Source organism: Gobius niger (assembly GCF_951799975.1).
Source record: "Gobius niger genome assembly, chromosome: 15".
NCBI lineage: Eukaryota > Metazoa > Chordata > Actinopteri > Gobiiformes > Gobiidae > Gobius > Gobius niger.
This window is the reverse complement of record NC_136866.1, coordinates 5,100,013-5,115,673: the sequence shown is the minus strand read 5'-3', so window position 1 is coordinate 5,115,673 and position 15,661 is coordinate 5,100,013. Positions and strand designations below refer to the sequence as shown.

The 15,661-nt window shown below is 43.0% G+C and overlaps 1 protein-coding gene across 5 annotated transcripts in view; it reads right to left on the bottom strand.

The window, feature by feature from the left end:
- cnih3 (cornichon family AMPA receptor auxiliary protein 3) overlaps window positions 1-15,661 on the bottom strand; it is a 52,186-nt gene that overhangs the window by 24,680 nt on the left and 11,845 nt on the right. For all 5 annotated transcript variants that reach the window (XR_013793646.1, XM_079571855.1, XM_079571857.1 and 2 more), the window contains exons 2-3: window positions 8,377-8,445; window positions 993-1,040 (exon numbers count right to left, since the gene is read on the bottom strand). Coding sequence is in view for 4 of the 5 variants with exons in the window: in XM_079571855.1 (XP_079427981.1) it covers window positions 993-1,040; window positions 8,377-8,445 (117 nt within the window). In the remaining variant the exon portion in view is untranslated. The remainder of the gene's footprint in view (window positions 1-992; window positions 1,041-8,376; window positions 8,446-15,661) is intronic.

The window sequence follows — 15,661 nt, the reverse complement described above, 5'->3', positions numbered from 1 at the left end:
TATAATTTTTTTTTGTTTTGTTTTTCCACATAATAAGCTCCATAATGCACCTATAAATGTGTGCATATTCTCTTGGTAAAACAGTAATGTTTTATAAAAGCATTTCACAGAAGATGCTGTTTACTTAAATCAAAGACTATTCTGTGCTGTTTTATTGGGTATTACTTTACTTTTTGATTATGATTATGCATTGGGTGACAATAATAACCGCTTTAGAAGAGCATTTTGTCTTTTGGCCCGAAGCTGTAACATAATAGGTCTCACAGCGCGAAGGCAACTTACTTCATTTCACCATTATGCGATATTGATTTAGTCACTTCATGAACATTACCGATGCTGGTCCCTGACAAATATTGACTGAATGGGACAATTAAGCCTCAAATATGGACACTCCGTCCCAGTGGGGGCATTGTGGACATGATTCACTGTAGTTTGAGAGAGTCTGTGCGAGTTGTGTGGAGGGGGACAGTGTGTTCCAAGGGGCCAGCATGACCTGAGGCCTTAAGTCGTCTATGATGATCAGCTGCTCAGCGTCCCCAGCACCAACATGCGCTGCAGAGTGTGGCCCATAGCCCGAGTGAGAAACAGATGTCACAACTCAAACAGATGAATGATCCATGCATCTGCTACAAACACAGCTGGCGACTTAGGAGTGGATTTGATTCCCCTGGACAAACATTTTGCTTTGGTCAGACAGAATCGAGATCATAGCCATGTGTTTTTTGTCAAATCTCAAGCTATTTGAAGAAAGAAACAAACCCCATAAGGCCTTTGACCACTTCACGCAAACTTTTACTGCAGTGGACGACGTCTGGACAACTTAGAGCTGAGACATTCCTCAAATATATCCTTGCCAGGCATTAGAAGCCAACTCAAAGAACTACGCTGTGAGGTAGACATGCTAACTCTACCAGGACAGCATTGCCCACTTAAACCTAGAGTTCAACAAGCATAGTCTCTTGAGGAGAGCCAGAACAGCAGGTACAGCTTACCTTCCGCAGTAAGTTGCAGATCCTCTCAATGTTCCTCAGCCTCTCCCTCTGAAACACACAGATACATTCAAGTTACAAGGCTTTTAAACAGTTTGTCCAAAATTAAACTCAGTGCATGTATCATTATTGTTCCTGGAGCAAGGCTTGATTATCTCTTCTTGGTGGCCTCAGGGTTTCCAGACTGGCCGACCCTCTCTGACATTTTGTCTCAATGTTTCCTGTAGAGTCTGAACAAGGGTGATGCGATAAATTGGTTAAAAAGGTCTAGCTGAATAGACAGGGAGATGAGCATCTTAACATGAAGCACACTTCCACGGCACTGTACAGCGAAAGCATCCGCCGCGCGCCGTGCGTTGTTATTGAAGTGTGATATAAATATATGAGTGCTCTTGATGTGTGAAAAAGTCTAAATCAGCACTTGCTACAGTGCTGACGCCACCAGTCCGAGCCCACCAAACCTTTTAACTTAGTCATGTTTTATTCACTCATTTCTCTAAAGGAGACTGTGGAGTGGACTGGCAAGCGCTACTTCTCCATGCTCCACGTTGGCTCCTTATATAACTAATTGATTGAAGAAGATTGTACTTTTGCAAGACTGTTTGTGCTCATTACAGTCCATTAAATCAGGCAGATGTCAACAACAACCGCAGAGTCCCAAGAACAAGAGGAATGTGTCTCAAGCAAAGACAATGGGTTGAGCAATTGAGCAACAGAGCAAGGGAATTTTCCAATTAAATAAATGAAGGGAGGAAATCAACATTGAGACGGCGAATGTAGAGTCCTAATGTCAAACGGTGAAGCTGCAAATGGATAATCATCCTCGGGCGTCCCGTGTTCTATGACCCTCGCTCTTCACATGGAAAGAAAAACATCGAGGAACCACATTGCAGGAGAGACCCACTCCCATAAACGAGAAGTGGAGGCTGAGAGGCATGTTTTAATCCAGGGGAGGCAGCTCTACTGGGACCCTGGCTTGGACAGTTCCAGCTTTTATCTCAAGCGCCGTCTGAATCCTGACAGTTGGTCCATAATGGGAAAGTTTTAAAATGTCTACAGTGCGAGCAAGTAGAAGAAAGAAGACTCTCATGTACCAACCTTGCAACTAGCTGTAACCCAGACCAATCAGAAACAAGCCCTCAGACGGAATAAGACGATGAGCTAATGACATTATTTCATACATCAGTGACCCCTCAGGTTGGTTTCCTCACAGACCAGATGAGTGACTTTTTGAATTAAATCAATAAGGGTTTCATGAAGCCTCAACACAGCACTAACACTACACCAATAATCCATAAAATAATGTAGAGCGTGGCCCTCCTGATCAATCTAAACTTGAAATACAGTAACACGGTGAATGATGATAATGTGTACTGCAAAAGTGTAAAAGTGCACATGCCCTGCTTAAAGATGAACTAAGTAACTTGTTTACCGTAATAAATCATTTTTGTAGACCCACTGGGGGTAATACAAGTGGTTGGTGTCTCTAGCCAGAAAACCACAATTGCAACTTTGCCTGCACCGGTTTAGAGGTGGAATACACACTATAGATAGAATCAACAGAATCATGAAGAAGAAGCTAACAGGCTAACGGGCAAAGCTAACTGCGGGCTGGCACCACTTAAACAGTATTTACAGCCAAGTTTGAGTGAAAAAAAAATCTTCATTGTGTAACTGAATGTACAATATCCCTTTCTCCCTTTATCTTTTCTGTCAGCAGTAAAAAACGCAACATGCTACGACACCTGCAGTGGCGCTTATGGCCTCTAGAGGCATGAGTTACTTAGTCCTGCTTTAAAGGAATAGGCCACCGTTTTTACATACTGAGATATGTTCTTACCTTAGCTTTGATGAGTTCTTTAGGACCTGTCTGATCTTCCCCCGTGCCTTCAGTCACGTAAACACAGCGCAGACGGCGTTAGCATTTAGCCTCTCCCTCTCTCCTCTATAGCTCCAAAACAGGTCAAGATAGAAGCTACCAAGCTCTTCCACGTTTTCCCTATTTAAATATGGTTACGTGAAGTGTTCCACTACAAAGTATAATTACACAAAATTAAACAATGTGGATTTTCTAAGCGGATAAAAGGGGGGACTACATTGTAACGCGTAACAATACCAGAAGTAGTTCGAAATCCGCGCAGTGATCTCCACTTTACTGCACAGTAATTGTTTAATTTTGTGTAATTATACTTTGTAGTGGAACACTTCACGTAACCATATTTAAATAGGGAAAACGTGGAAGAGCTTGGTAGCTTCTATCTTGACCTGTTTTGGAGCTATAGTGGAGAGGGGGAGAGGCTAAATGCTAACGCCGTCTGCGCTGTGTTTACGTGATTGAAGGCACGGGTGAAGATCAGACAGGTCCTAAAGAACTTCTCAAAGCTAAGGTAAGAACATATCTCAGTATGTGAAAACGGTGGCCTATTCCTTTAAGAGAGACTTACAAAAACATTATTTTGGGTACATACATCAGCATTGATATTTTCGCAGAAATTAGGCTGAATTTCCCTAGTTAAGCTGTTAACCTATAAAGCAAAGGACTTTGCAAGCAACAATCGGATTTGTTTGATCAGTTTGTTTCCAGCGCACCTCCGGAGGCCTAACCTTATTTCATAACATAGTGTGAGAAAAAGTCTCTTTTAATTTTCAGACGCTGCTTGGAAGGATAATCGACTTTCAGAAGTGATGCACAGAAGTCTGAAGATTATATTCACACTCAGCCCACTATAAAGTCACTGCAGAAGGGTGTCATAATAAAAAGTAGTTGCTGCAATTAAAACAAGTAGAGATTTAACAGTTTGCTCTCAGCCAGGTCTAAAAGTGTTGTAGTGACGGTTGCAATTACAGGAATGCAATGTTGATGACTCTCAAGACTATGTGAACTTTTACCGCAGTCATTGGAGATAAACTTATCTGTGGACTACTAGGATTGCCATAAAACAACTGAGTTTCGTCTGATTTTTTTTTTTGTTCCTGTTTTTACATGAATGGAAACTGATTGCGACTCCATCCATCTCACCATCAGTCGACTTCCCTCTGGGTTTACATAAGGACATGCTAATGTATTCCCTGTGTCAGTGTGAGAGTGACTACTTCGCACTCGCCTCCACTGTCTCCTCATTAGCAGACAATTAGGCTGATGGCTCTTTGAAGCCCTCCTCAGCCTGATCCACTTGACAAGCGTTACAAGAGCGGGGAGTTAGAGGAGCTTTGGCCTGCCCTTCAACAGAAAACCCGGGCCAGTAGGTTGGATCTTCGCACAGGAGTTGTTTGGCGTCCAAATCGCAGCTGGAGGGCAGTTTGTCATCAGGTCCACAAACTTGCCATTTTAATCCGATGGCTCAAAGTCTGCTTATCTGACTGAGATGTGATTGTGTGATTGTATAATGCCACCACTTGGTTACTTTGGGTCATTTGTTTTCATGTGGATGTGTTTGTGGGCTCGCACATCTTTCTAACAAAATACTATTACTAACAAAATACTATTACTGTGTGACTGATAACTGGTTGAAGACAAATTTACTACAGTATCCTTGTTCGTCCAGCTCTATATCAACCTTTTCTTTTTAGATTGCTACTGCCAATGCGACCTCTTCCAAGCAAACTCCGCTTCAATTCACTCATACTGAAAGCATTCCACCACATGTCCAGATGTTGTTGCCATGCTGTAAAGTGTGCCTAAACGCTGTGAAGTACGTGCCCTTGTGGAGAGCTATAAGTGGCAGAGGCAGGCGTGCAGCAGCGGGAGATGGAGTGATAGGAGGCATTTAACAGGCGCGAAGGGACCACTCGAGCTGTCACTGTGCATTAGCACAGGGCATCAATATTAATCACACGCTGTGTATTTTTCAAATATTGTACTAGTTGACCTTATATTATATTTGTGCACCTGGCATTACAAAGATATGTCCATGCAATTCAAATAGAGATATTACAAGTGTTTAAAGGAAGCTAACCCTCAGGCTTTTTTTCCAAATGGCTCCCCAAAGACTTTTTAAATTCCCCCATACGCAGGATGAGTCAAATATGATTACCGTTTTGGCAACACGACCATTGGGCCACATTCATGGATGCATTTTCTCTTCGAGCACCAGTGACTGACTTATGAACAAGGTGAACACAATCTCAATTGTTATAAATAAATCAGAAACAAAAAAACAGACCAAAGAGGTTTTTAGATGAGCAGTCATGTTGGGTCAGGTAAGACGAGCATTGCTTGAACACAATAGGCAGTGTTGTGAATTACGTTTTAATGATAACGAATGCGGCGATAACAACCCATGCATAAGGAGGAACTGAGGTGGAGATAATAGTATGTCAGCCCCAGTGTTTCAGATGTGGGCACATTATAGTATCGCGCATTATGGACATGCATGAGTGTCTGTGTGCACATATGCGGAAAAGTGTTTACATTCTTTATGCTCAACTGTGCTTATGTATGGAATAGAAGCAAACACCTTCTTCAAAGCCTTCAACATTATACCGTCGATGTCAGACCAGCACAGATTAATCTACAATTAGTGTGGTGCAATCGTCAATATCCACCTCTTAAACAGTGTCCCTTTTTACTTATATATATATGTATACGACATAGTACATTGTGTATGGAGGACAAATAACATCGGCCAGTTCTTATTTAATCCATCCATCCATCCATTTTCTTCCGCTTTATCCGGGGCCGGGTCACGGAGGCAGCGGTCTAAGCATTGATTCCCAGACTTCCCAATCCCAATCCACACTAGGCCAGCTCAGAGACATAGTCCCTCCAGCGTGTCCTGGGTCTTCCACAAGGCCTCCTCCCAATAGGACATGCCTGGAACACCTCCCAAGGCAGGCGACCAGGAGGCATCCGGAACAGATGCCTGAGCTACAGCTGACTCCTTTCGACGTGAAGGAGCTCAGTGACCCGGGCTCCTGCCGGGTCACGAAGCTCCTCACCCTATCTTCAAGGGTGCACCCAGCCACCCTGAGAAGGAAAGGTATTTCGGCCCTTGTATGTATATAAGGACCAATGTCCTTTCGTCATTACCCAGATGTCATGACCATAGATCGATCGGTAAATCGAGAGCTTTGCCTCTGACTCAGCTCCCTCTTCACCACAGCGACCATATCACTGCCCTTTGCCGCACCGATCCGTCTATCGATCTCACGCTCCATCACTCGTGAATAAGACCCCGAGATACAGTTCCTATTCCCAAAAGTAAAATACTGTAATGCCTGCATAACAAAACACCCAAGTAACTATGCACAACTGCATGTTGTTTATACTGTACAGTCAAGCTAAATAAAGCTGCTAATGGTTTTGTTTAGAAAGGTGACATGACTCTACAATTACAACACTTTGTATCACTATAGAATGCTAATGAAAACACTCTATTCAACAGTCTATAGTAAAATTAGCTACAGTAACGGCGCAGTAGTGTGTACACATAATTCTGCTTCCAGTTGGTGAAGGGTATAGTTTGTATTTAAACCATTAACTCGTCTGTCAAAGTCAGATAGATGGGGCCTGTAGAAGCATCACAGACCGTCAGAGGTGTGACATTGGGACGTGTCATTTGTGGAGGACAAAAGCGAGTCCAAAGCATAATGCAGGAAGTAATTTAATTTGTATTAATATTTCCCCATAAAATAGTGAGCGACAAATAGAAGCATTTCAGTGCGAAACACACACGATCTGCCAGACATGCACACGATATTCTAACAAAGACTGTAGCTGTGTAAAGAGTGATCCTGGCAACATTTCTAAAGGTCCTGCTCCAGTTCTCTGAGTGTAACCAGGGCAGTCCCGGGGTTTAGTTCCACTCTCCGAGATTCATGATCCATTCTCTCTGCTCCCACTGTTCGGGGCAGCAACACAGCAGGATGGGGCGAATGACCATAGCAAGACGCCAGCGACGCTTTTCAACATCTCTTTATTTATGTTCAAATCTTATCTCAATTTGAAATATCCATTTGAACAATTCTGTTTAGAAAGGAATAGATTATTGGTAATTTAATGTATTCCTTTTTTATTCTGACTGTCCTGTTCAGTAGTAAACAGTGTTTGTGAAGTGTAATGAACGGTACAACTTCCCTGACATGATCTTCACAAATGCAGACAGCTAACACTTCAGACTTATGTGACAGAATGAACCCAGTCTGACTCAGAAAAAGTCAATGTACATCAATGTTTTGGTCATCCCCAGTGTCCCGGTTGGAGAATGTTAGCGGAGGAGCTACACAACTGTCGTGTCAGGACAAAGCAGCACTGCCTGTTGACCGGCAGGTGACTGCAATCTGCTTTCAGACCGATAAGTTTGCTGTGCAGTGTACTGTAAGTGAAGAAAAATGTACCAAGTCAATTTAGACATAATTTGCATTGTCAGTTCAATTATTGGGCCATACCCAGATCCAAAGAAGCACTCTTTATTCTGCAAATGTGGCTCAGGATTGGGGCTGCAGGGAAGTGTTTGATGTGAGCAGCAGGAGAATGAGAGAACTACTTTGGAGAAAGAATAATCAGATGTACACAGTGTCAGTAATGAAAGGAAAGTTTTCACAGTGGACCATGTTTTTTTTTCTTTCCCTTTTCTCTTGAAAATTAAGCATGGTTTACAACTTACTCAATGCACAACGGTTTTGAAATGCATGTGAAATATCTAACATAAAATGACATTAAAAACACTTCCCAAATCCCCCGCAGTATCTTCCATAGTAGCTATCATGATATCCTGTCATTATCCAATTTTAAGATTTATTCTTTTTCTACAGGAAATGTGCGTCCATCTTGAGCTGTTTGCAGCAGATTTCTCCGCCCTCTCATCTAAGGCTATTTTCACCAGTCAATACCAGTCCACAGCTCTTAAGCCAAAGTCACCTCCAAACTTCCATGCATTATTAAGACCAGCAGAGAGACGCCTAAAGACTCAAGGGAGAAGGAGTTATATGGACACATAACCCCAGTATTTGACCCAAAAGCGCTCCCTGATGGATAGTGATTTCTTCAGTAAGCCTCACAATCAGCCGCATTTTTTTGAACTCTTTGCAGTGCCCCTGGACACAACCACAGTGCTGTGTATGTGCACTATGTGTGTACTTTTAACTCAATTCAATAAACGAAGCAGGAATAAAATTAATTATTTGGATAATCCTATATTCAGAGCACACCGCTTGTTTACAGAATCCAGGCTAATCCTCTTTACGAGTTCGTGAACGAAGCATTGTAAAAATACAGTATTGCATCCTTTTAATCACAAATAGACAGCCGTGGAAAAAAAAAAAAAATTGAAAAAGGGAAAAATATACACTCGAAAGCACGAGTTAAGGAAGTGTGGCTTGTAGCTCACTAAAGAAAAATCACTTTTAATGCCCTGGTGAAAACATGCATGACCGAGAGGATACTTACCGCATGGAGAGGGTTTCCCTGATCAATGGGGACCTTGAAGTCGGCCTGGAGTTCATCAAAGGCTGTGATCTGAAAAGAAACAACGAAACGGGACATGCACTTTACTGTTGAGATTGTAATGTACTTGAAAAAAAAAACATTATCGAATAGGACAACTTCAAAATTCTGTGTTTTGTGTTAGAAGCATTAACGTGAAGATACAAACATTTGCAAGTTATCCATGTCTTTAAAGCTCATATAGATCGTGTAATGTAAATATGCAATGATAACAGCCATATCATACTCAAACTAAGAAAAAAAAATGTTTTTATGGTATAAATGTTGTGAACTTGCCATCATTTGAGTTTCTATTGAAAGCAGTGGTGGGAGCTGTCCATGGTGCCAGACATGCAGCTCTAGGCTCAAACAGACACTTTCCCCTACATCTTTTACATTTATCTCATGTAGCACTTTTTCATTCCAAACCCGGTGGAGGTAAGCTCAGCTGCCCTAGGATATAGGCTGATAGAAGAAATAACCTGCCCCAACTCCACTGCTTATCAACCAAACTCTGACAGGATCTGGTCATCTCAAAGTGGAGAAGACACATGGCTTGAGCTACCTCTAAAATGCATACAGATTATACTGAACGCACATTGACTGTGATTGATTTTCTGTTTTTGTTTTGCTTGTTGCTTCAATATGTACAATCCATCTAATTTACACAATATGGACATAATTGCAGACATACATAGAGTAAATTATGTTTTTACCGGAATTATCGAGAAACATTTTCACTTCATTCCCACCCCCAATTTTCAACAACATCTTTCTGATTAATTTCCTGAGACAACACAAATCAAATACGCTTTGCCATATTGCACAATTCAACACTGGATATCTCTGGGATTTGGTTACAACCCAGCGAAGCACATACGACAAACATTATAAGGCAAAGTCCTCCTTTGAAGAATGTGTTCACGTCTGGATCTGAACAGACTGGATCAATGTCATCTTACACTTGCCCTCCCACTGCTGCACTGCAGGGCTGAAACTGAGGGAAAGTACATTGAAGTACTGTATCAGTGTGACGCTCTCCAAATGCATAACCTACATTCCTAAAAGGACTGACATTAAACAAATGCCGGCTAAGAACTGAGTGCTGTGGATAATTTATTACAGTAATGTGACTCTCGAAGTTTTGGGAGTAGAAATTGTCAGTGTGAGGCACAGCTTTACTTTGGACCGAAGCCAAAATGTGATGCTTGAAGGTCTTTGTCTCCCCGAGTAATGAATTAGGTTTGCATAGTGTCCCACTAGACACCGAATGCAATTCACATGAGGCAGACAAGGACGAGGCTGTCACCTAAAAGTGAGCATACACTGTGCGATTTTAAGGCAGAATTTGACACAACAGCTTTTTTTTTTTTTAGATTGGGCCACATTTCTGCTTCACTGTGCGTCTACATCGTGCAGTCTACAGTGGGTAATCAGCCCCTATTGCCTGCTCACAACAATCATTCAGTTGTAAGGACTACTGGCATGCTTGTTATCTGTCATGGAGTTATAATGCTATGGAAAACCAGGTGAAAAGAAAGGCAGGATGGACAGACTACTAACTGCTGTAGGATAACGGCTTCCTGAACAAACAAAAGTCAGCAAAGATGGTAGCATTAGGCTTGATGATAATTCTAGGCTCACTGCGTACCACACTTGTGTCCACATTATAGCGCACATGAACTAAACCTGCTCTGGGTCAAGTACCTCAGTGTACTTAGATCGCTTTCAAGTTATTTCGAGATGTGGTTTGATTGATTGATGGTTTGTTCCGAGTTCAAAGTACATTACAGTCCCGACATTTAAGACAGGGCTCAAAAACATACCTCTTCGAATGAGCTTATGATCAGGTCAGTTAGGTAAAGCTCGAACCCACAGCCTGAAGTAAAGCTGCCTTAGGAGGAACACTGCTGTGGGAAGTATGGTACACTGAGCACTATCCTCACTTTGTCTTATTATGATACAATATATTTTTTATCTGCAGTCTGTTCATTACTATTAGATCAAACGGAGGAACCCCGCCTACAGGGATTGGACAACAAGAACTGAAGCTCCAACAAGGACTGGATGTTCTGTGATCTTGGCCCGTCTGCTTAGGGACTCCCATCGGCCGTGGGTCTATAGCCTGTCCGTCCATGGGAGTGGATCTCTCCTTCTGTGGTTCTCCCCAAGGTTTCTCCTTTCTCCCCCTGGGTTTTTGAGTTTTCCTTGCCTTTTCTTGAAGAGCCTAAGGACAGGGGACACCCACGCTGCTTGTCGCCACCAGCTGCCGACGCTTATTTGGACTCAATGTTTGCCTGGATACTTCATTCGCCTGAACTTTACATTGTTACTGCTCTGTTTTATTGCCTTAATGTGTGGTGCAGCTCAGTTGTGATATTGGGCTATATAAAAAACATTGATTGATTGATTACATGTACAAATGACTTTTTCGCATCATCATGTGCAGTTTTTACAACTGATTTTCACCATACAGTACGAAAACTGGCTCCACAGAGACTGGAGGCAAGGTTGGTGTCTTGCATTTCACATGTGCAAATACGTTTTGATGTCTGTTTGTTTCGATGGACTGATAACCAAATAAAAGGGCAGCCTCAGCCTCACTGCAGCAGCTCCAGGGGACACTGTATGGATATAAGGCAATCCCCATACTTATGCATATCAGCTCCCTCATGTGCGCTGGTGGGACCGCTGCGCATCAGAATGATTGCCGTGCGGTGTCATATGTGTGAAGCCCAAGCACAGGCGTTTGAACATGCTAACGGCCGAGTGGGGAATAGAGCTGAGCTGGCGGAGGTTCATAGGCTTGCCCCCGCACTCACAGCCAGCTCTCTTCAGATGACAATCCCCAGCGGTGGTCCTGGCTCATCGCCTCGCTGCCGCATACAGTTCTCCAATTGCTTCGGGCGATAGGGACGGCACGCGGATCCAGTGATGAGGTAGAGATCCATGCATACAGAGCAGACTCCCCTCCTCAGAGACGTAACACAACATGCTGCGCAAACGGTGCTCTTCGTTGGATTAACAGTGTGGGAGATCTCGGATTGCTTGGGCTGTTGTTTATGACAAGGACAGTGTATATCCTCTGCACTTGAGGCACCCTTCAATGAAACTGGGGCAACCTGTTGGTGCACATGACCCACCTTCTTGCTGTAAGCCAAGAGTACTTCAAAACCGAACAGACTTGCAGTAACTGAGAAAAAAACGTACAATTTTGCGACAATTCAACCGGTCATACTATCACAACACAACTTCACACACCTCCATTGTACTAAGCTCACCATGGAATAAACGCTATGTTATGATCCCAAGCGGCGTCAGTAGTAACACATCTGCCTACGAGCAATCTGGCTCTGTTTGACGGAAAACAATGCTCGGCTGAATTGTGTGGGCTGAATCATGGCAACTCTCCCATACTCGCTGCTGTTGACCTCTGAAGGGAACATTTAGAGCGGTGCATGGCCTCTGGCGCTGGTAATGGATCTGATTCATCATCTTCAGACAGCACCCATCACACATGAGCCGTGCGTGGAGACGTGATATTTAGAGTGGCGAACGCTGTTATGGTGCGATACAGTGTTACAGTGGGAGGCATCTATATTCACAGCCTGCAGGTTTTACTCACGGCCACGGGTCATTACTCAAACTAAATGCAAATCATAACCTCCAGGCGTTGGCACTGGTGAGCCGTTAGCCCATCCCAGCGAAACACAGAACGATAATCACAACAACACTATATAAAAGCAAATGTCCAACCTTGTGTGCAAACGCTGCGCCTTTTAACAGATATTGGATCAGAAATAAGTGGCACAGAGGCGCTGTTATCTCAGAGTAAGTCAAATTTGGGTGGAGTTTGTATGCTCTGCCCATGCCTGTGTAGGTTTTATTGTAAATATTTTATTGTGTAGGATGTAAGAGGATTTCAGTTTTATTTGCTTTATTCAATACATTACTGAAAGGGCAAGTGACCTAAATCCTTGTCAGTAATGTATTGGCATAACTGAGGGCTGACCTATAGATTGGTCAGTCAATTGCAGACAGACAACCCTTCAAGAGGAGCAATTAATAATGCTAATTCTAGCATTATATAGCTTTCTATGGTGACAAAATGTGTATCGCCTATATATGTAAGGCGTAGTAATACCTTAGGAGTAATAATACCATCGAAGAGCTCCTATGTTATTATGCCTTATAATGAAGTACCCCTTTTATCCACTTAGAAAATCCATTTTGTGTAACTAGACTTGGATCGTGTAAAGGCTCACGTAACTGTATTTAAGTAGGAAAAACGTGGAACAGCTTGGTAGCTTCTAACTTCACCCCAGTTTGGAGCTATACCTTTGCTGGGAGAGGCTAAATGCTAACAACATTTGCGTGACTGAGCGCACGAACAAAGACCAGACAGTTATGCATCAACTCATCTAAGCTAAGGTAAAAACATATCTCAGTATGTTAAAACCTATTCCTTTAAAGATTAGCGGGAGGAGTTTAAGTGTGAAAAGAACAGGCACTAGTATAGATCCCTGGGGGACTCCACAATAAAGAGAGGTAGAGGGCAAAATGGAGCCCCACCCCCAAGCCTGACAGAAAATGACCTCCCCCTAAGGTAAGACCTGAACCACTCCAGAGCAGCCCCCTGACACCCACACAGATTTCTAAGGTTTCAAATAATTGGGTGGTCTACTGTGTCAAAAGTAGCTGTCAAATCTAAAAGCACTAAAATGGCAGAACCACCAGAATGGGTTACTAAAAACAGGTCATTAAAAACCTTTAAAAATGCAGACTCTGTGCTCTGAAAAGCTTTATCCTGATTGGAAAATATGCCATATGCTTCCAGAAAAGCCTGTAGTTGGTCAAAAAAAAAACATATCTGAAAAGCATGTCTGAAATTGAACCTCCACCCTTTTCACGATTGAAAAACCTCCTTTGTTTACCTGCCCCACTGCTGTTTCTGTCTGCCCCTGAACTATTATGCTGAGTTTCAACATTGGATAAATTGTTTTGGAAACGGTTATTTCCACCATTGAGCCGGGGAGGCATTCAGATGGAAATAGCGGCATTAAGACGCACAGCAGAAATCACAGGACGCCCCGCTCGATGGTGAAACGCCACAAGAAGCGTCTAAATAATTCACCCAAACACTTCAATTATTCATAGCAATTTTAAACTCACTCAATACGGGTTAATTTTCTGCATCGCCGTCACTCAACAGCCTTCGATGCACAATTGGGTGGCCGGCCAGTCCCAATGCGCTCATTTGCATAGGTCTGATTGGAAACAGAAGGAACGGCGAACCTAATTCATGCAATCTGTCTACAGCGCCGTGGAAGGTATGATGCAATTCTCACAAAGCGGCAGCCCAATCCCCCACCAGCCGCATTAAAATCTCATCAGAGCCAAGGGTAAAATGCAAGGGGCTATTCCAGCGAACTCACAATGAAATGGCTTCACTCAGCTTTTGAGTTATTATTTCTTTCGCTAGGCTCGGAGATCAACGTGTAGCCCTCAAGGTTAGGCATTGCATGAACATTGCACACTCAGGTAGCCACCCACTCTTTGGAGAAGATCTAAGCCGCCTGGGCTGGTCAAGAAAAGAAAAGAAAAAATCAGCTGACAGGTTATTTTCCTCCACATCTGCTCCTCTGTAATAAATAACTTTCGGTGCGCCCAGTCTTTCAAAACGAGTTAGTGGAGCAGCTGAGCGTCAACAAGGTAAGACAAACGTGTTAGCAACGCTGTCAGGAGTAGAGTGTATTTTACAAAACAACTCGGAAAGCAAGGAAGATTTTCTGACACATTTGCGGTAGTTGATTGTTGTAATTACTCGTGTAGCCCTTGAGCATCTTAATCCGAATCAGAAAAAGAAACAAAGACAACAAAAAGGAAACGTTGTTCCTCTCAGCAAAAGCCACTGGGCCCATCACTTGCCACCCACCCCTCTCTATTTTGGCATCTTAGGCTTTGCAGTGCGCATCAAACCTGGCTGCACTCTGGTGCACACTTCCCGGAGGTCACTGGCTATGGACTCTTGTCGAACTCTATCTGCGCTCAACACCTTTAGACCTAAAATCTCCCGGCTGGAGCTTAACCCTTTCCGTCGCACTTTGAACCAGGCTTGAATCTGTGCAGTCAGTGTGTTGGGGGAAAAAAAAACTATATCTCAGCGTTCTGTGTGCAGCTGTCAGGACTTAGCGCAATGGGATTACCGCACCAAACAGAGCTTCCATAAACAGAAGCATAATCATAACATGTGCACACAGATGACAATGCCGGGTCCACACAAGAAAGCCTCATTGGAAGATACCGCAAGACAATACGCCCCGCTATTTAATCAATGTGTGTTACTATGGAAACATTGATCCGCATAGCACTTTTTTTCATGACCTGTGTGCGCTGAAACTGCTATGTGAGCATTTGATTCAATACTGTGAAGGTATAGAAGCAATTACAGGTCAACAATAGATTTACCGAGCTGTCATTTATTTATTTCTGCCTTTAAGTTTAAAATGATCATATCGGACGTAACAATTGTGGCGTGTAAACCTGATTTGGGGCACCTCAACGTGATTATTTTAGGTTTGGTAACTTAAAATAATGTTAAAGAGGGGGTATTATGCTTTTTTCAATCACATAGCACCAGTCTATAGCACACTGCAATGATGACCAAACCTTCTGTTGGTCTGTAAATGCAGTAAATTAGAATAACTGCCTTGTATAAAATTGCTCTTTCAAAATGGCTGTGGTGAATTTCTTGAAATAGGCCTCTGTCTCTTTAAGAACCTCTGAGCCTTTCCGACACGCCCCCTCCACACGCTGTCTGTGGCATCAGTGGGGAGGGGGTTCTGTTGAGGAGCAGTGGTTGGTTACTCGGCTGGTGACGAAAGCTCGGAGGCGTCTCCAGGAGGTGGGGGCGTAATGGCCGCCATCAGAGTTTTTACAGATTACTCAAAAATACGTGAATGTGCCAAGGCAACACTTCAGCCATGTTTTTAATGAGGGAATGACATAATAACATGATTTAAAGCTTGAAAAAGTCGATTTTGCATAATACCCCCCTTTTAAACAGGAGGGAAAAGAAGGCATTACCCATGTCGAGAACAGAGAGCCTCCATCTTTACCCAATGGCATGCTGACAAATCAATGGTGCTGTCATAATAAATGTAATTTGAGTGCAGAACAGCTCAGAACGGGACTGATTTTGCCTGACGTCCCCTTTAAATGAAGGTGAACCACACGTCTAAGCTTGCTG